The sequence below is a fragment of the Sitophilus oryzae genome, unplaced genomic scaffold (genome assembly GCF_002938485.1).
Source record: "Sitophilus oryzae breed Bouriz unplaced genomic scaffold, Soryzae_2.0 scaffold_1441_pilon_pilon, whole genome shotgun sequence".
In the NCBI taxonomy this organism is placed as follows: domain Eukaryota; kingdom Metazoa; phylum Arthropoda; class Insecta; order Coleoptera; family Curculionidae; genus Sitophilus; species Sitophilus oryzae.
The window spans coordinates 1,415,032-1,437,976 of record NW_022146106.1 but is presented as its reverse complement, the minus strand read 5'-3'; the positions used below and the strand labels follow the sequence as shown (position 1 = coordinate 1,437,976).

At 30.0% G+C, this 22,945-nt stretch overlaps 1 protein-coding gene across 2 annotated transcripts; it reads left to right on the top strand.

Annotated features, from left to right (window-relative positions):
* The first annotated feature begins 1,214 nt into the window (after positions 1–1,214).
* On the top strand, positions 1,215–22,216 carry LOC115876981 (acetylcholine receptor subunit beta-like 2). 2 transcript variants are annotated; one of them, XM_030893039.1, is made up of 11 exons: positions 1,215–1,311; positions 4,097–4,293; positions 4,461–4,570; positions 7,692–7,872; positions 11,006–11,162; positions 17,904–18,031; positions 18,087–18,262; positions 18,345–18,500; positions 20,292–20,407; positions 20,459–20,574; positions 21,845–22,216. In XM_030893039.1, exons 1-11 carry the CDS (start codon positions 1,260–1,262, stop codon positions 22,064–22,066), a joined length of 1,611 nt encoding a protein of 536 aa, XP_030748899.1. In that variant the 5' UTR covers positions 1,215–1,259; the 3' UTR covers positions 22,067–22,216. The 2 variants fall into 2 exon arrangements, with proteins under 2 accessions (XP_030748899.1, XP_030748898.1); XM_030893038.1 differs by having other exon boundaries at positions 20,292–20,574.
* The last annotated feature ends 729 nt before the right edge of the window (positions 22,217–22,945 follow it).

Here is a 22,945-nt window from a genome sequence, read left to right as displayed (position 1 = left end):
ATCAGACTACGCCACTGTATTCTATGTAAAAAGTTCTACAATAGACAGTTTTTACCTTCTCAATAACTTTCGCATTAACAAAGATACTGGGGATGTCCCAAATTGCAAGAAACGAAGAAGGCTCTGTGCAAACCGCATCCTCCTATCTTCATTAATAACGGTGATTTCAACCAAAATGGGACACCCTGTACATTGAAATTATAAATCATATTTTACAACTATTATGATGAAATCTTTTTGTAGGAGATTAAATTTGTTTTTGACTGTTAAATTTCTATTTATATTGTTTAATTTTCATAATATTTTAATTAGTTTTATATCTGTGTATCCAAATACCCAACTTTTTTTCCTGAGACACTATACAGGGGGAGTCTTAAATAGGTGCATATATTTTTAGGGGTAGTATATTTCGACCCCAAAAACACGTCTATGAGGTTTTTTTTCGCGGAAAAAATATTTTGAAAATTTGGATTTTTGAAATTGGACATTTTTTTGGATTTTTTTTTAAATTTTTAGTTAAAAAACATAATATTATCTTCATAATATAGCAACATAGGTAGTAGATTAAATTTACAACGAAGTAAACCCAGAAAAGATCCAGCGGTTCTCTAAATTTAAGCGAAAATATATTTTTTTTAATTTTCAACGTAAAATATCTCGGTTATTTTGGACTTATTTGAAAATCGGTAATGAGAAAATATGTTTATTTCATCGAGATCTCCGAGCCCTGAAAATATTTGCACTTATTTAAAACTCCCTCTGTATATTTCTCAAAGAAATTAAATATTATCTACGAAAAATTATTATTAAAAATAATATAATAAATTAATATTTTATTATTATTTTATTATTGAAATTTTATTCATCACAAGATATCGATATAAAAAATGCTAAACATATTTATTTTCATCTCCTTATAATTTTGCTAACTTTAAATTTGCTTCTGCGCCAGCGCCGGATATTGATTTGATCTCCCGACTTTGAACTCCCAGAAGCCTATCCAAATATTTTTTGAAATATTTATATTTTGTACAAGACGTAAATCTAAGCTTTAAAACTTCTTATGTCGACTGTATAATTAGCTACATAATATTCAAAAAAATTAGAATTATTTCTAATCTAAAAATTGACGTTCTACTCTATTGCTTTATTGCTCAGTTTGATTTTTGGTCCAGCGCATCCTCACCCGCCTCTGTATGAACAGTTGCCTGGGCGTAAACAAATAGAGCAGACATTTCCATTTTCTAATATAAAACACCATGATTTTGTTAAAAATTGCTTTAATAAGCTTCTTTCTAAATTGTTGTTATGGTAAGTATTCTAACTAGATATTAATGACTCATTTATCATAATGTTAATATATTTGTGTATTATACATTTGTGTATAGTAGGTATACATAAACATTTTAGTACAAATAATATGTTCTTTCTACGTATATGAAAATTATAATTATTAGTATACAACTATTATAACGAATTATGTTTCTATATATTCGAATCTGTGCACATTTTGTTATTATTTTAGAAAAAATATTAATTAAAAAAAATTAAAGAAGTTCGTTAGAATATTCTTAGTTATCCATTTATTTTTCTTTTATTTTTATTCTTCAATAACATATTTAGTAAAAATGATAAAATACAATTATTATCAATTATAACATAGTTAGTATTAATAGATATTAATAATATATTATTTTATAATAATAACATATAAAAAAATTTTGTTGAATAAAATATAGAAAAATTTTTCGTTGAATAAAATATAGAAAAAATAATAAAAACATAAGAGTAACTAAAAAATTTAAAGTAAATTATTATACCGGGTGCGTCTCAAAAGTGGCTCACCCCTATAACTTTTTTATTTTTTCAGATAAAAAAACGAAATTTGGTATGTTAGTTTATGACATAAATTAGGATTGATTGATGTATTCAATTGTTTTTGATCACTTCCTGTTTCACCGGAAATGACTACAACTTTTGATTTTTAAATGGCACCCTCGGTATTTTTTTTTACTTTCTTCGGTAGAAAGTGACATTCTGAATAGAATGACATACCATATGTCAACTTTTTGACATTCTCGCTTAAAACAAAACTGAATTTTAAAATTCAATCTAGAGTGCCAAGGTTATGTTAAAAACACTAATTATTAATCAAGGAGCCTTGGAAAAATAGATTTGACAGTCTAATGTTTTTAGTGTCTTGTCCTGGCCAGTTAGAAAATGCTCAAATCGTATTTTTAAAAATATCCCAATTTTTTCAAATGGAACGAGAGTGGCTCATTAGCATATTTGGAAAAAGCATTTTTTTACGAAAAATTTGGTACCACACACTTGGTATTTCGAACCAAATTTTCGTTACTAACCGCAAGTTATAATTTCAAATAAATCATATACGAAAATGTCAAAAGTTGACATATGATATGTCATTCTATTCAGAGTATTATTTTCTATCGAATAAAGTAAAAAAATACCGAAGGTGCCATTTAAAAATCAAGTTGCAGTCATTTCCGGTGAAACAGGAAGTGACCGAAAACAATTGAATACCTCCATTCAATCCTAATTTATGTCATATACTAACATACCAAATCTCTTTTTTAACTGTAAAATAAAAGAGTTATAGGGTGAGCCACTTTAAGACGCACCCGGTATACTAGTTCAAGCTTGGCGCATCCGCCACGACATCATCATTTTTTAATTAAATGAAAACAAAAAATCCGGCGACGACAGTTTTTAGAAGAGCCAATTAGCTATCTTTTAGTAAAAAAAGCAACTTTCTAGAGCCAGTCGTTACTTCAGTAGAGACGACAAAGATAAACATTAGCATTTTATATGTAGATTTTTAACGATTAGAAAAAAATAATATTAGTATTAAATACCCGTATTATCAAAGAAAAAAAACGGCGTTAAGTTACCTTAGAAATGACGATCGATGAATTTTCCTATATGATTTTACATATAAAATAGCACCGATAGTTATTTCTAAGATAACTTTCTAAGATGATGTTTTTTATCATACAGCATACTACACTGTATGCTGTCTGTACTCGTATACATACACCCAAGATACGTAATCGTTACAGTTCTACTAAACATTACTACCATATTAAGTGTAACTTAGTTATCTGTGATGAAAAAAAACTGTAAAACAAAAAAACAAAAACAATGTTCATAAAAATTAAAATACTAAATAAAAAATAAAAAATGTATACTGGGTGCATCTCAAAAGTGGCTAACCCCTATAACTTTTTTATTTTTTCAGATAAAACAACGAGATTTGTTATGTTAGTATATGACATAAATTGGGATTGATTGACGTATTCAATTCCTTTCGGTCACTTCCGGTTTCACCGGAAATGACTACAACTCTTGATTTTTTAATGGCGCCCTCGGTATTTTTTTACTTTATTCGATAGAAAATTACACTCTGAATCGAATGATATATCATATGTCAATTTTTGACATAGTCACTCAAAAACAAATTATATTTTAAATTTCAATCTAGAGTGCCACGGCTGTGTTAAAAACACGGAGCCTTGGAAAAATAGATTTGATCGTCTAATATTTTTATTGTCTTGGCCTGGCCGGTTAAAAGATGCCCAAATCGTATTTTCAATCATGTCTTAATTTTTTCAAATGGAACGAGGGTTACGAATAATTTGATACCACACACTTGGTATTTTGAGTCAAATTGTCCTTATGAACCGCATGTTACAATTTCAAATAAACCATATGCCAAAATATCAAAAGTTGACATATGATATGTCATTCGATTCAGAGGGTCATTTTCTATCGAATAAAGTAAAAAAATACCGAGAGTGCCATTTAAAAATCAAAAGTTGTAGTCATTTCCGGTGAAACCGGAAGTGACCGAAAACAATTGAATACTTCAGTCAATCCAAATTTATGTCATATACTAACATACCAAATATCGCTGTTTTATCTGAAAAAATATAAAAGTTATAGGGGTGAGCCACTTTTGAGACGCACCCGGTATTTAAAATAATCTGCTGGAATTTAAAAAACTATAGAGTTTGAAGTAGTATGAATAAATTAATACTAATAATGGAAACTAATACCAACTTATTGCATTTTTTAGCTGAGGTAAAACATATAGAAGCCAATCCAGATGCCAAAAGGCTTTACGATGATCTGCTCAGCAACTACAATCGCCTCATTAGACCTGTGATCAATCACACGGAGACACTTACAGTGTGGCTTAGTCTTAAATTATCACAACTCATCGAGATGAATTTAAAAAATCAAGTTATGACTACCAATTTATGGGTAGTTCAGGTAGTCTATTCAAACGATATCTAGAATAGTATAAAATACAATAGTACAAAACACAATATTAAACCAAACTCTAAAAATATTAATTTACTTCGTATATTCCTAGTTATTCTTATTTTAACTTAAAGTGTAATATTTTTATATAGTTTATCTGCAATCATGAATTTTAGAAATGGAATGACTATAAGTTAAGGTGGGATCCTGAAGAGTATGGTGGAATCGAGATGTTATATGTACCATCCGAACATATTTGGCTACCGGATATTGTGCTGTTTAATAAGTAAGAATGAATTTTAATGTTTTAATATATTAGTTTTGGACTAGTCACTAGTAATTAAAAGCAAAAAATCAACAAAATAATTGACGTAGTTTTCTTGACAAATTTGAGTAATTCTAAAAAAAATATTTGATTTTCGTTTACAGAAAACTTTGTTGTAAGCAAAACTAAGGTTTCAGAACTTTTAGAACTATTCAGTCAATTATATTAGAGAAGCACTTTTTCAATATTACCAATCTACCATTTCTCATTAGCAACTTAATATTTTCTTGTGTTAGTGACACGCCCTGTATATTCATCAAACAAGATTGCAAATGTTGGTAGACTGAATTTTGAATAAGCCACTATTATACAGTACTTCCTGTTGTGAATTTTTAAAATGATTCGAATTTAGAATTTTAAGAGGGCTTTAAATGAGCAGTAAATTTAGTTCAAAAACATACAGGGTGATTCAGACTTCCAAAAAAGCCCTATATTTTTTTTTTGGTTTGTGAATTTCATTTTTTTACATAATATGGGGTGGTGTGGGTTACCCTCGCAACGCACATTTTGAAAATATTTTTGTCAGCATACACGGCGATTCAAATATATGTATATTCAAACCATATTTGTATATTTTTAAATGGAATACTATACATTTTTTTTCCCCACAATAAGGGGCCGTCCTCTGCCGGAAACACTGCGACCTGTGAGGTCTATTGTGTTTGTCCCCTTTCTATATCTGCACCCATTCTCCTATCCCTGTGCCCTGCACTAACTTATGCAGGTCCTTGATAGGATGGGAGCATAGTTCCTCCGGTTCTAGCCTAGCTTTCCCTTAACAGGAAATACTGTATAATAATGTCTTTTTCAAAATTCAGTCTACCAAAAATTGCATTCTTGTTTGATATATAGATGATATATAGAGCGAGTCAAAACTAAATGTATTTTTCACCACTATTTTAAATGGGACACCCTGTATTTGGTATAATAATAGAACAAGGTTTTATTTGGTTTGGTTTGGATAGAACCAGGTTTTGTTTAATCTTTTGGTTTTATTAAGCACTTTCTATGCCTAAGATCAATATTTAATGAGAAAATTGTATTTTTTATATACAGGGTTGTTCACCACATACGACACGGAGTATTGTAGCTAAACGATTAGATATTTACAAATTGTAAGTTTTGGGTTCGTTGAAGGACTATTAGAGCTACAATTTAAAAATATTTTTACAAGATACAGAGTGTCCCAAATAAATAAAAAATATCAAAGTTGTATTTTTTAAATAGAACACCTGTATATTATTGCATTTTTAGTTTTTATGATTAAAATAAACGTAAATTTGATTAACACTTATTAACTTAAATATACCGTTTTGAATATTTTCAATTTTGTGAAATTCCAGTATAAATTTTAAGGCTTCATTTCTCCGAGGGTATCAAAGTTTTTAATACTAAATATTTACTGAAGTTTATTTATTAATCAGTTATTGTGTTGCAATAATAAAAATTATACTACCTTATACAGAGTGTCTAAAAATTTATTTTAAATAATTACTAGTTTTAAACGGCAATAACTTGTTTAATTTAAATGGAACACCCTGTATATTTTATGAGAATCAGATGTACAATTTAATTGTCTATGAAATTGTATTATAACACTTTTTACCTATCCCTCAAGTTTTCGTAGAAAATGCATTTCCTTATAATTTAGACCTCATTAATCAATATACCCATGGAATATTGACATTTTAGATTGTTTTTAAAACAACAACTGTACAAATTATTACATTACATGCATTATTAACATACACAATATTTGTATGCAAAAAGAAAACTATTTAAATCTTTATAAAAGAATATACCATTAATTAAATATATCACCAGTATTTCCGACCAAATACTAATTAATTACATACTTAATTGTGTTCGTTAATAAATTATTCTAAATAAATGTGGATTTGAATCATAAATCAATATAATAATAAGTTATGAAAATGAACGTCTCTGTTGTTATAAATAAGCAATTATCAAAAAATAAAATATCATTTTTTAGGTGTTAGTTTTTTACAACACTGTCTAATACACATACATAATTCAGTCTTTTAGTATTTGGAGCAATTATTATTAATCAACGCAAACAGTCAATTCATGTATTTTGAATACTGGAATCTTATTAATTGGTCGTCTTTAACAAATATTTAAACAGTTTTTTATTTATTTTTTAATGAAATAAACGAACTATATTGACAATATTAGTAGTACTCTTTAAAAATTTGGTACATTTTTAAAAATAATCTAAAATGTCAGTATTCCATGGGTATATTGATAAATGAGTTCTAAATTACAAGAAAATGCATTTTCTACGGAAACTTGAAGAGATAGATAAAAAATGGTATAATACAATTTGATAGACAATTAAATTGTGCATCTGATTCTCATAAAATATACAGGGTGTTCCATTTAAATTAAACAAGTTATTGCCTTATTGCCGTTTAAAGCTAATAATTATTTAAAATAAATATTTAGGCACTCTGTATAAGGTAGTAAAATTTTTATTATTGCAACACAATAACTGATCAATAAATAAACTTCAGTAAATATTTAGTATTAAAAACTTTGATACCCTCGGAGAAATGAAGCCTTAAAATTGATACTGCAATTTCACAAAATTGAAAATATTTCAAGAACGGTAAGGTTTAAGTGTAATAAACCTTAATAAAATTTACCTTTATTTTAATCGTAGAAACTAAAATGTCATAATACACAGAGTGTTCCATTTAAAAAAATACAACTTTGATATTTTTTTTTTTATTTATTTGGGACACTCTGTGTCTTGTAAAAATATTTTTAAATTGTAGCTCTAATAGTCCTTTAACGAACCCAAAACTTACAATTTGTAAAAATCTAATCGTTTAGCTACAATATTCCGTGCCGTATGTGGTGAACAACCCTGTATAAGACCATACCTGACTTTTGCTCTTTTTTGTTCAAAGGTAGGCGTTTATTATTAATAGCGTCAATCCTATCTACTACAGTGTAGCATATCTGTCACATAATATTGAATATTACTTAAATTATTTTTACTATTTACTAATCTATCACTTTTAAAGGTAGCTTCTATCTAAAATTATTTTTTTACAAGTGCCGATGGTAACTACGAAGTGACCCTTATGACAAAAGCAACCTTAAAATATACTGGAGATGTCGTCTGGAAACCTCCATCAATTTATAAATCATCCTGTGAAATAAACGTTCAATATTTTCCATTTGATGAACAGAGTTGTTTGATGAAATTTGCTTCTTGGACATACAATGGTCTTCAGGTAAAAACTATTTTATACAAATGAATTCACTTTAATTATTTCTTATCAAAGTATGTTCTACTGGATATACATTTCAAATAGTGAAACAATTACGATGTCTTAGACTTACAAACATAATAATTAATTAATATATTATATTTTTATTATACAGGGTGCTACAAATTCGAGGTACGAGCATTGGTATCTCGGAAACCGTAATAGATACGAAGATTGTTAAATTGGGGCAAAGTTGCGTCTTAGAATGTTCACCAAGTCTCCATCAAAAAATTTTCAAAAATTTTAAGAATTGCTGAGTTTTTTGGAAATAACTGATTTTTTTGAAAATCAATTTTATTTTTTCCTGTCGTTACTTTTTAGAAAATCAAAAAACTAATTGCACATTCTCATAGCCACTTTATTAGGGCTATCTGATAGTATTTTTAGATTTCCAAATTAGCGAGACCAACTTATTTTTTTTAAATACGGACCTGCATTTTTTATTTCAGTTTTTGAGAGAACTCGGTCTCCTGAGTACAGTGATATACAACACTTTAAACTTTTTTTGTTTTGTGCACCTTAAAAACAACAAAACTATTTAATTATTATTTAAAATAATTTCAAGTCCGACTCTTGTTTTTTAAATTATTTAACCTGATTATATTCATCGCAACAATATTGATCAGCGCTAATTAACATTGAATAAGGAAAATCGAGCCACTTGAAAGATTCAAATAAGTAAATAATATCCAGGTCAGCAATTTAAAGATATTATTTTTAACTTTTTTTTTGTTGTGAATCGGAAATCTCAGTGTATGGCTAATAATATGCATAATATTAATCGTGGTTATTATAAATGAATCAACTTCTAACAAACTACTTTCTAATGCTCTACATGTTTTGAAAGGGTTCCACTCTTCCTATTGCACAAATTTATTATTCGTTCAGTTTTATTTATAGCTCTTTGAACATATCTCCTTCTCATACTTCCGAATGCATTTTGTATTTTATACTTTATTGTAAATGTTGAAAAATATTAATTTGGTTTGGTTTGGAATTTTTTATTTTTTATTGCATTTGATTTTCCGTATTCAATGTCTTGCCCCACATCATCGTTAAGTTTGAAGGCTTATCAATATTGTAACGATGAATAGATTAAACATAAAAAAAACAGAGCCGGACTTGAAATTAGTTTATATAAATTGTGTTCCAAATGTCCGAAATAAAAAAAAGTATAAAGTGTGGCATATCATTGTACTCAGGAGACCGAGTTCTTTCAAAAACTGGAATAAAACATGCAGGTCCGTATTTAAAAAAATTAAGTTGGCCTCTGTATCTAACAAATTATCAGCTAATTTGAAAATCTAAAAATACTATCAGATAGCGCTAATAAAGTGGCTATGAAAATATGCAATTAGTTTTTTGATTTTATAAATAGTAACGACAGGAAAAAATTAAATTGATTTTCAAAAAAATCCGGTTTTTCCAAAAAAGTCAGCAATCCTTGAAATTTTTGAAAATTTTTTGATGGCATCTTGGCGAACATTCCAAGGCGCAACTTTGCCCCAATTTAACCATCTTCGTATCTATTACGGTTTCCGAGATACCAATGCTCGTACCTCAAATTTGTAGCACCCTGTATTTTAAGTTGCTATCAAAAATAACAAATCAAAAATAAAAATGTATCATAAATTCGCAAATTATGAACATACTTCTTATAATTTCAAAATTAAAATTTTTGATTAAAAATATTTCATTTTATATTAAATAATATTACTTATATAATTGGCATATAAAATATACGGGGTGCGTCTCAAAAGTGGCTCACCCCCTATAACTTTTTTATTTTTTCAGATAAAAAAACGAGATTTGGTATGTTAGTATACGACATAAATTAGGATTGATTAGTGTATTCAATTGTTTTTGGTCACTTCCTGTTCCACCGGAAATGACTACAACTTTTGATTTTTAAATGGCACCCTCGGTATTTTTATACTTTATTCGATAGAAAATGACATTCTGAATAGAATGACATATCATATATGTCAACTTTTGACATTCTCGCTTAATAAAAAATTGTATTTTAAAATTCAGTCTAGAGTGTATGTTAAAAACACTAATTCTTCATCAAGAAGCCTTGGAAAAAAAGATTTGATCGTCTAATGTTTTTAGTGTCTTGTCCTGGCCCGTTAGAAAATGCTCAAATCGTATTTTTAATCATATCTCAATTTTTTCAAATGGAACGAGGGTGGCTCATTAGCATATTTGGAAAAAGCAATTTTTTACGAATAATTTGATACCACACACTTGGTATTTCGAGTCAAATTTTCGTTACAAACCGAAACATCATTCTATTCCGAGTGACATTTTTTATTGAATAAAGTAAAAAAAATACCGGGGTGTCATTTAAAAATCAAAAGTTGTAGTCATTTCCGGTCAAACCGTAAGTGACCGAAAACATTTGAATACGTCAATCAATCCTAATTTATGTCATATACTAACATACCAAATATCGTTTTTTTAACTAAAAAAATAAAAAAGTTCTAGGGGTGAGCCACTTTTGAGACTCACCCGGTATATCAAATTATTAAACCAAAATAAAGATGAATCATGAATTCGCAAATTATGAACATCCTAATTAAAATTTTTGGTTAAAACGTTATTTGGCATGACAATTTATATAAATTTTATTAAAAATTCTATTTTATCTTAAATATTACTTACACAGGGTGAATCTTAAATAAGTGCAAATATCTTCAGGGCTGGTAGATCTCGATAAAAGAAACATATTTTCTGTTTACCATTTTTCAAACTCCAAAATAACCGAGTTATCTTACGTTGATAATTTAACAAAATATATTTTTTACGTAAATTTTGAGAACCACTGAATCTTTTCTGGATTCTTTCTTGTAAATTTAATCTACTACCTATGTTACCATATTATCAAGAAATTATGTTGCAGAAAATTTATGTATGTATCAAGAAATTATGTTGAGGAAAAGCCTCGGTCCTCTAAAAAACTAAAAAAATGCTCAATTTTTTTGCGAAATAAAATCTATAGAAGTGTTTCTGGGGCCGAAATATACTACCTCTATGAATATTTACACTTATTTAACACCGTGTATAATTGGCATATAAAACACAATGTAATTTCCAGGTTGATTTAAAACATATGGATCAACATGCTGGTAGTAATATTATTAAAGTTGGTATAGATTTATCCGAATTTTACTTATCAGTAGAATGGGACATTTTGGCTGTTCCCGCCACAAGAAACGAAGAATATTATCCAGATAGTCAAGAACCTTTTTCAGGTAACTTTTTATTATTTTTTTTAAATTTAAATCGTATTAACATTATCACAGTGAAGTAAATTACAAGGAAATTAAAATTAGGAAAAATTACAAGTAATCGTGGATCGTAGTTTTATAAATTATGAAACCGACATTAAGTCAAAGATAATTCTACTACGAATAGATAACCCACATGAAAGGGACGGCTGGAACCGGCCAAAAGACATCAATGCACACGTAAACTTTAATATTTCGTGCGGAAACCCTCGTGAACGAGACGCGGCGTTGCCAATAACTGTATTTTAGAAGAAATCTATATTTAGTTAGAAAATTATATTGAATTTAGCATTTATCTTTAGAATTTTTTTGTAAATTTGATACAAGTTAACTTGAAATAAAAAAACTAAAACTAAACATATTTTAATAGATAACACTCATTTTTACAAAAAGCTATATAACAACATTTGACAATCAAAGAAACAAAATAAAAATTTGTCGAGTCAAATCTAAAAATTAGTTAAATGAAAAGAAGTTTTAAATATATTGACTTATAGAGGAGAAAAAATTTATGTATTTTTCATTTTGATATTTATAGTATATACAGTGTCCCATTTTCGTGTGTTTTTACAGGGTTTATCATTTATGAGTAGAGGTACAAAGATGAGGTTTTCACGTTTTCACTATTTAGTATTTTATTATTTTTTTTCGTTTGATTTGCCTTCCCTATGGGATTTCTAAAATATAATTTAGGTAATCTATATTTATTTTTATAAATAAGGTAAAAAATGCATTATATTTAACTTTTCACATACGCGGCTTGTTTTGATTGCGTAATCAATACAATCATCGAATAATTTATTCGACTTCAAATTTTAGATGTTGGTTATTCCACACTTCTGTGTGTAAAATTATTGCACAAGTGCATCAACAATTTCTGTAACTCTGATTGACAGCCGTGTTATGTAAAAATTAGACAAGTTCATTTTCAGTGCAGTTTATTAAGATAACACCGTGGAAAGCATAATTATCTGATTAAATAAAATAAAATAATAATAATCTTTTAAACAAGTTTATTCATGTTAAAAAGTTAAAAATGCATTTTACCTTGTTTGTGACAAATAAGTATATTATAGTTGTAGAAAGCTCATAACAAGGCAAATAAAATAAAAAAATATACAGGGTGTCCCTTTAAAAACTACCGAACTTGAGACAAATTACATATTAACATTGGTTTATAATTTTTTCGAATTTCGATAAAACTGTTAAAAGAAAGAACATGTGTGATACATTTACTTTTTATAACAGAATAAAAATGTACTATACAGGGTGTTTCAAAAAACATGTACCATCTCTTGTGGGGAGATTCCTCACATAAAAATACGGCTTATTTTTCGTATCAATATAGGTCCGATTCTGCTTTGTTTCGTAGCTACTGGGTATTAAAGTCTTAATAATCTTTCGATTTATTATAATTTTCTTCCAAGTACTTTTAGTGATTTGAATTTTTGGGGTAAAAGTTACTATAAGTGTTACATATTTTAATGCTAAAAACGCGTCAATAAATTCATCAGGAACGTGCAAAAAAACATGTGCGCCTCTGACGGTTTTTTGATACCAAAACTGTGTAGGCCATTTAATGCCAATTAAAAGGCATCTCTTGATATTTTCTCCAATTCGGCCTCCTTAATGAGATAAACGCAATTTTATTAATCACAATAATTAATAAAATTAAAATAAAAATAAAAAATTAATAAATTATATCTTTACCTAATTTATTATTAAAAATTATTACTATGTCATTATTCTACTAGTAATAATACATCAAACTAATCCAACATACAGCAATTTCAAATAAAAAAATATTGGTTATTAAGATAACAACAAAAAACCTAATTTTAAAAAATCCTGTAACTCTAAAAAACTATGCATTTCCATACCCATGTTTATAGGAACTTTTTTTCACATTTTTTGATGAGGATATCGTTTTGCGTTTATCTCATCAAGGAGGCCGAAATCGACAAAATATCAAGAGACAACTTTTAATCGGCATTAAACTACTTACACTATTTCGCTAACAAGAGAAAAAAAGTCAGTGGCGTACATGATTTTTTAAGAAAATATTCCAGTGATAACCCATATGCACGTCCCTGGTGAATATGTCCACACTTTTTTGGCTTTAAAATATATCGCATTTATAGTAAATTTTACCCTGAAAATTTCATTCAAAACGCCAAAGTATATGGAAAAGAAATGTAATATAAGAAAATTATAATAAATCGTAAAATATTAAGATTTTAACACCCTGTAGCTAATGAAACAAAGAATTGGACCTATGTTGATATGAAAAATTAATCTTATTTTTACGGGAGAAGTCTCCCCACGAGAGATGGCACATGTTTTTTGAAATACCCTGTATAAATACACTTTAAACATACTGGGTGTCCCATTTAAAAAAATAGTTCATACCAATAACGGTGACATTTGGCAACTTCTATGACATTATTGATTATAATAAACAATAAAACTTGACTAAAGACCCTAAAATTTGTTTTTTAATGAATGTTCTATAGAAAAATAGAAAAGTTATAGCCTAGCAAAAATGGGACAAAATAAAATGCTAATACTGTATGTACATGGTACAATTAGGAAAAGTCTGTCCACCTCATAATTTTTGTTCAGTAAAGAGTTTTTTTTGGATCAAGTTGATGAGCAATAAGGTCTTGGTGTAGAAATTTTGAACTGCACTCTAAACAATTAAACTTATCTTGCATTTTTTTTGAAGATATCCAGCATAATATTCAGTCACGCCTCTGCTTACCCGAATTTAAAATCCAACGTTCGCATATACTTCGATTTTTATAAGGGAACCTAAACATTTTTAAATTAGGATTGTCCCTCCTTGATAGTCTGCAATTGTAATATTGACATACATTGTCCGACATATTTTTAAAACACGAAAACTTAAATCAAAATATAATAATTCAAAATAATAAAGCAAAATCCACAATTCAAAATATAAAAAATGAGCACACCACGAAGCCTTCACAACGAGGTGCGGGGGAATACGGCAGGCTTTGATGATCGCCGTCGGGCCGCCGCGTGTGCCGGTAGCATTTGGCGTACGATTTGGCAACATAGACAAGGAAGGAATCGCTCTTTAACCAGAGTACGTAGATCACGTGGTTTAAGTACTCTGCTTTAACGTTACGGCGCCTCGATGGATCCCGGCTCAAAAAGCCGGGCTCCTTTTTGTTCCAAAAATTTTACACGGGATGGGTTTTCTATTGTGTTAACTATAAAATTCTTTGATTAAGTATAAATACTAAATATAATACATCATTTTCTAAATGGAAAATATTCTAATATGCTCCGTACACATATCAAAATTCCGTTTTATAGTATACAACGTGTTTAGAATAATTTACAAAAAAATAGTAAATTTCAATAATAAATCTTGTATTTTACAGTTCCTTCTTTGAATAAAGAGATTAAGGAAGGAACATATAAAAAAAGCGTAATGGCAAAGTAATGGTAGATTAATATGGCTGACTTATATTGCGGTTTATCAAGCCGCTTTAATTTTACTTAAAAACATATAAAAATAAAATATAGGGTAAACTCGATAATTTGTTGGTTTTTACGTTGTCATTAAACGTTATTATTTATTAAAATTGTTAAATATGGTATAATAATAATTATTTAATAATACAAATACCAGCTACGATACTGAAATACGTAAGCCAAATTGACGTATGTATATTTTTTTTACAAGTAGTAAATAAAAGCGAAAATGTAAGAAAAAAAATATAAAGCTGTCTCTTTAAGCCATGCTCATGTAGAAGCGAATCGCGGATCGCGATTTTGCCAAACTGCTCTCATTGGTCCAATTTTAATGATCATGGCTGCGCTGTCAGAAATTTTAAGATTTTGGCGATTCGCAAGATTTAAAATTTGGTGGGCGGGAAGGTTAAAGTGTTTTCAACTTTTTGCGGATATTCGCGCGATTTTAAGGTTCGCGTTTGCCCAAAATGGTGCTGTGATCCGGTTATCGATTATTTTGACGACGCTGCCACAAAGTAACTGAAAGCATGTCTCCAGGTGAAATCGGGTTCTCGTGCGTAATATGTTTTTGATATATATGGCGACAATTTTTCAATCAAATTATCAAACTCCTGTACAGACAATCTGTGAAAATACTTACATTTTTTCTCATCTTTTGTCCTCATATCTTGAATTAAATGGCGATCAGCACCTTGTTGCTTACGAAATTTAAATATTTCACATGTCCCAAATGACCTATAAACCCGTTCTCTTCTACGTTTTAACAATAAATAAATGGCAATTTTGCGCCTCCTGTTCCAATCACACAATCGTAATCGATATTCATAATCATTAAACAAATTTAAACTCATATTGTATGCTATAAAATATAAAATAAAGATCGTAAACACGAATAAAAAACAAATTAAGTTATCTCAGGCGGTCTCAGGTTATGATTTTTTTTGGTAACTTTCAGTAGAGCAAAAATGAAATGTCCCTAAAAATTCGCGACTGTATGAAATACACACACCGGAAAAATCTAGGGATACCATTTTATTAAAGTTAAAAATAAATGTTTTGAATAAACAACCACATATTTGTAGGCCGATTCTTTCTACTTCGATTGAAACGAAGTAGTCACACTAGTTATTTCTAAATTTGGGATATTTGCAGAAGTGTTTGTGCATTTTTTCAAATGTATAAAAAAGAACTAGCATCAATTGTTCGAATTTAACCTGTACTGGCTATGTTTTTTATGATAACTGGCCAGAATTCATTCAAATAACTCTGTTTAGTATTAAACTACATTATGGAGCGTAGACATCTTAACAGAGACGAAATGCTAAGGGCCATGGGTATGCTCGAAGCTGGAATGCGCCAAATCAACGTAGCTAGAGCATTAAATACAAGGCAAGGTGTAATATCGCGATTAAGTGCACGCTACCGTGAAAGTGGTGATGTTGCAGAAAGGCACACAGGGCGACATCGCATTACTACCCCTCAGGAAGATCATTTTTTACAATTAAATGATCGACGCCGACCGACTCTTACAGCACCAGAGCTTAGTTTAATTCTCCAGGAAACACATAATGTAACCGTTAGTCCTGACACTGTTCACAATAGATTAAGAGAGGTCAACTTAAGAAGTAGACGCCCCTGGAGAGCTCAACCCTTAACGAGAGGAAATCGAGAAGTACGATATTTGTGGGCTCAAGATCATGTTCAGTGGTCGAATGAACAATGGGCCAATGTTCTCTTCACGGATGAGTCACGCTTTGGAATTCATCCGGATTCGAAAAGACTTAGGGTATGGAGAGAACCGGGAAATCTTATTCGGTTAGATCATGTTCAGGAAGTGCACCCTTATCAAGGTGGAACAGTTATGGTCTTGGGAGGAGTCCAGTTAGGCCGAAAAACCGATCTCGTTTTTCTTGAAAGGTTTCTAACAGGAATCACATATCGTGATTTAATTCTTGAGCCTGTCCTGTTACCTATGACCTATGCTAATGATTTTGGGAGAAACTTCATTTTCATGCATGACAATGCACGGCCTCATACAGCCAGAGTGGTAAGTGAGTTTATCAATGCTCATCAATTAAACATCTTACCCTGGCCGGCACAATCTCCTGACCTCAACCTCATCGAGCACGTATGGGACGCGGTCCAAAGAAGAATTTTGGGAATGCGTATGCCTCGTGAAACTCGTAGGGATCTGGTTCGGGCCGTGAATGCAGCGTGGCAGGCTGTACCTCAAGAAGAGATCGACAACCTATCAGGAGCATGGAGAGACAATGTAGGGCTGTAATGAACAGTAGAGGAGGCTATACCCTTTATTAAGTAAAAATGGTTTTATCTTTTTTTTAATTCACAGTTTAGAATAAAAAAATGTGTGTCTTTTTTGAGTTCAATAAAAATCAAGGTAAATTTGAAAAATTCGGTAAATTTCGCATTTTTATTTCCAATACGTCCTGTAAACTATTTGTTTATTTTAATTTTATTATACCAGAAATGCAAATAATAAAATTACTGACGATGGCTGGATAAAATTGTAATATCCCTAGACTTTTCCGGTGTGTGTGTAGGTCCAAATTTGACGAATATTTTTTGGCGATTCGCGTCTACATGAAACAAGCTTTAGTTGTGAGTTTTGAGTCAATATTTTTTAATTCTCTTTCGTGTCGATTGCTGATTTTTTTGTTTTAATAATAATATAGTTTATTTCACTCGTACAATTACAATAATTATTACAATGATTGATCATAAATCAGCATAACAGTAAATTATATAAACTCAAAATTACTAACAATGTACGGCAAATAAACAAAAACAACCTACTAAAATCTATGATTTCGCGTAGGGGTGTGATGAATTGATGAATCATGATTGAATTGGAGCCAGAAATGGCTCAAAACGAAATAAGTAAATTACCAACAGATATTCAGGCTGAGGCGACAAACGCCGTATCCAAACTACGTCCATTGAAATCCCAAATAACTTATGAAAACGAATACGAAAATTTTCAAAAAAATGGAAGCAATTAAAAAACGTGCGAGAAGAAAAAAAGTTTTTAACCTAGCCTTGCTGTTAAAGTATCATTTAATCTACCCTTGCGGTTAAAGTACTATTCTATTTTATCTACTAACTAACTAACTATCTACCTATGGAAAAATGTATTTTATATGTTATTAATTTTTATTTAGAAATTAATTCTTATATTTTTAGATATTACTTTCAAGATCACCATGAGAAGAAAAACTCTATTTTATACCGTAAATCTTATCATTCCATGTGTTGGAATTACTTTCTTAACGGTATTAGTATTTTACTTACCGTCTGATTCGGGAGAAAAGGTAACAACTCAGTATTATCTTGATAAACGTTAAAACTACATTTGTATTTCTTTAGGTGACACTATGTGTATCAATACTTTTATCTTTGACTGTGTTTTTCTTGCTATTAGCTGAAATCATTCCGCCCACCTCTTTGGCTGTACCGTTATTAGGAAAATATTTACTGTTTACAATGATATTAGTAACATCTTCAATTTGGGTTACAGTGTGTGTATTAAATGTACATTTTAGGTAATTTTTATCTATATTAACTAAACTGGCATTTGTGCTTTATTAAGTTTTATTGGACAAATATATTTTTATTTTTAATTAGATCGCCCTCTACGCACAAAATGTCTCCATTATTCCGTAAAATATTTCTCCATATAATGCCAAAAATGTTGATAATGCGAAGAACTACCTACACTATACCAGAGTATGACGATTCTCAACCACCGAGGGGTTACTCAAACGGAGACATGGATTTACAGTATGTTTTAAGTCTTTGAATATGCTGGTGGAAATTGAAATCGTTGCATAAACAGCCATTTTTAATTAAGGTTTTACAGACAGACAGAAAATAAAAACCGGCATACAGTGTTGCCGGTTTGCACGTATTTTTTTATTACAGCTGTAGTAAAATAAGTAACTAATTGTGAAAAATAAAGTACCAACCCTAGATGCAACATTTTTCGTAAACGCCTACATGTACGGTTTGAAATGTAGATGCTAAATCCGGCAATACGGCATAAAGGAAATATATCAACCCAACTTTTATCTGTTTTTAATAAATTTGATTTGTCATTAAGCTACATCACTCACATACACAGTCTTACACTTTAAAATCCACCACGCAGTTTCGATGACCAGATCGGTATATAATTTTTTATTGTCTTTGGTTTTTCCTTTCGTAGCTTATTTATGATTTTGTGTTCCGTTTTTATGTTGTTTTTGTGTCTTTGAAATTTTTATTATTACAGAAAACGGTCGCTGAAAAATATCTGTCATTATTGTTACGAAATTAACCACCTCAAGGAGGGTATTTTTCCGATTTGACAATTATTATACGTCATTCGTTTTCTTTTTCATTGCAAAAAAATTAGCTATCTGACTAAATTCGTCAGAGGAAAGATCGGTTCAGAGGAAAGATCAATTCGCCAGAGGAAAGAAGAGGAAAATTAAGATTTTTTTCTTTCGAAGTACAACTAAATATACTGCTTTAATTCAAATTATTTATTTTGGCAACTTAATATAAAATCTAACTAAACTATCCATTTCATATATTATATTTGAGTAGAAAATTTAATGTAATTCTCCTCAAAATTTATTCGATAAAAAGCAGTAAATTGGCGGTTTGTGTAACTATTTCATTGTCACTTGGTATACATATACCGAGTGCGTCTCAAAAGTGGCTCACGCCATTATAGGCGTGATATAACTTTTTTATTTTTCCAGATAAAAAAACGAGATTTGGCATGTTAGTATACGACATAAATTAGGATTGATTGACGTATTCAATTATTTTCAGCCACTTCCTGTTTCACCGGAAATGACTATAACTTTTCATTTTTAAATGGCACCCTCGGTATTTTTTTACTTTATTCGATAGAAAATGACATTGTGAATAGGATGACATATCATATGTCAACTTTTGACATTTTCGCTTCAAACAAAATTGAATTTTAAATTTCAATCTAGAGTGCCATGGCTGTGTTAAAAACACTAATTTTTAATCAAGGAGCCTTGGAAAAATAGATTTGATTGTATAATGTTTTTCGTGTCTTATCCTGGCCGGTTAAGATTTCCAAATCGTATTTTTAATGATATCTCATTTTTTTTCAAATGGAACGAGGGTGGCTCGTTAGCATATTTGGAAAAATTATTTTTCTATGAATAATTTGATACACACACTTGATATTTCGAGTCAAATTGTCGTTATGAATCGCATGTTGCAATTTCAAATAAACTATATTCGAAAATGTCAAAAGTTGATTATCGTACGTCATTCTATTCAGAGTTTCATTTTCTATCGAATAAAATAACAAAATACCGAAGGTACTATTTAAAAATTAAAAATTTTAGTCATTTCCAGTGAAACAGGAAGTGGCCGAAAACAATTGAATACGTCAATCAATCCTAATTATTTATGTTATATACTAATATACCAAATTTCGATTTTTTATCTGAAAAAATAAAAAAGTTATAGGGGGTGAGCCACTTTTGAGACGCACTCGGTATTGCAATATATCAGACATATCAGCAATAATTAATCTGTTAATAGGCTCAACATGGGAGAACCATTTACCAGCGACTTTAAAATTACTACTAGAGAACCTAGTTTTGTTTTACAAAATACTAATCAAGACGACATGGGTAAAATGAAAGCCCATTCTTCAAGTAAGTTCATGTTCTTTTTATTCTATAATATTAAATATTATAAAATTTTAGTGGGCGGTTCATCAACGAACATAACTCCAAAAAATCTCTCTGCCAACGTTTTAGCTGCCTTGGAAGGAGTTAGATTCATTGCCCAACATATACGCGATGCTGATAAAGATAATGAGGTAATATACAATAATATTGTGCATAAGCTGTGTTGATGTAATGTAGATTCTAATTATACCTACAACTCACACACAGGTAAAGCTAATAAAGTATGTTAAGAAACTGATAAATACAGGGTGTTTCAAAACACACGCGCCATATCTCGTAGGAAGATTACTCATATCAAAATAGGATTTATTTTTCATATCAACATTAAAATTATCAACATAAAAAATTAAGGTTAGGCTGGGTTAGGCTAAAAAAGGGTCGACATATTCACTAGGGACGTACATATGGGCTATCACTGGAACATTTTTCTAAAAAAATATGTGCACCACTGACTTTCTTTTCTCTTTTAGCAACATTCTGTACGCCGTTTAATACTGATTAAAAGTTATCTCTTGATATTTTGTCTATTTCGATCTCCTCGATGAGATAAACGCAATTTTATTAATCACAATTAATAAAATTAAAATAAAAATATATATTAAATTATTTATTTAATCTAATTTATTATTAAATTTTATTAAAATTTATAACACTGATGTTTAGTCCTATCTACATCAAATTCAAATTAAAGAATAATGGTATTTAAGATAATTACGACGATAATTAAAATACTTATTTTTTAAAAGTTTTAGCATTCTGTATGTCTGTATTATAACTTTAAAACTCTACATTTTCGCACCCATGTTTATAAGAACTTTATTTCAGATTTTTTACAAGGAATCACTTAATACTTATTTAACTCTTTGGTCGGTTAACGACATTAAAACATTTTAAAGGTTGTTATTAGACTTGGATTGGCAAATTAATCAAATTGGGTTTATCTTATCAAGGCATTAAACGGTCTACACAATTTTGCTAACAAAAGGAAAGAAAGTCAGTGGCGCACATGTTTTTTTAGAAAAATATTCTAATGATAACCCACTTGCACATCCCTGGTGAAACCATTTTTTAACATTAAAATATGTTACACTTACAGTAACTTCTGCCCTCAAAATTGCATGCGAATCGCTAAAAGCATTTGGAAGAAAATTACAAAAAATCGAAAAAAAGTAAGACTATAACTACCTGTAGCTACCTTAGACTGTAGCTACGAAACGAAGCAGAATCTGACCTATGTTGATATGAAAAATAAATATTATTTTTGCACAAGGAATCTCCCCAAGAGAAATGGCACATGTTTTTTTTAAACGCCTTGTATAATACATTAATTTGGGTATTTATTATATAACGTCTCGTCTGTATAAAATCTAATCGGTAATAAGTTTAACTCTATAATTTCAGATTATAGAAGACTGGAAATTCGTATCCATGGTACTGGATAGATTCTTTCTCTGGGTGTTCACCCTGGCTTGTATTAGCGGTACTTGCGGTATCATATTCCAGGCCCCGTCGCTGTATGACACTCGAATTCCGGTTGATCAAAAGTTGAGTGAAATTCCACTACATAAAATCTTCCAAAATCAATTACCTCCGCCGCTAGCTCCGGGCTTAACACCAGTTTAATAATCCTCTTAAGACTCATTTATAGTAAAACTATGTCACAGTAGGCACGGAGTCATTTGAGTCACAAACTATCAAGATCATCAGTAAACGACATAAGCTTACTTCGGGTTATTCTTATTACCGATTCTGACCCGTCCTAGAACTGTGTTACTCCTGCACAGAAGGAAATATGCAGCAGTTCTTTATCTACGCAGGTGCTGTAGAGAATATATAGAACGGTTCAGAATTGGTAACAAAAATCCGAAGTAAGTTTGTGTAAAACTATGAAATGTTATTCTCACGGCTACTCCTACATGATTCTAAAGAATTTAAAAGTTACTTTTTCTAAAACGCCACTGTGGTTTCTGGAATCAAAATGGGAACAAGCTGGTAATGTCTTCTTACTTGTAAACAAATTTACCTATCCATCAAAAAATACATGCAAAAACAGGGAATATATCTCGCCTGTCGCCAGAAGCAAAGTACAAGGAAAGAGTGAATCAAAATTATCTAAAATATCTAAATGTAATTTTACTGCTTTAGTTTTTGCAGACGTCTATTAAAACCATTAACGGTTCTCATAAGCTGTGATTACATAAAATCAAACTTCAAATTACACTTACTGGGTACCTGATGACAGTAATGACAGTTATCGTTTCCGTGGCGACTCTAAACAGTAGTGTAATTTTGCAAAAATAACTTTTATTTTTAGATTTCTGTTTTAGTAGCGAAATGCCACATGGATTTTTTTCAAAAAAAATAGACCTGTCTTAAAGGTACAGGGTGGGTCAAATTCGACGCTTTAAATGGAAACACCCTTTTCTATAGGAGATAGACGAAAACTAATATCGGTGTCTGGAGCTCAATTTTCATCAAAAACATGATGGCGAAATCCGCACA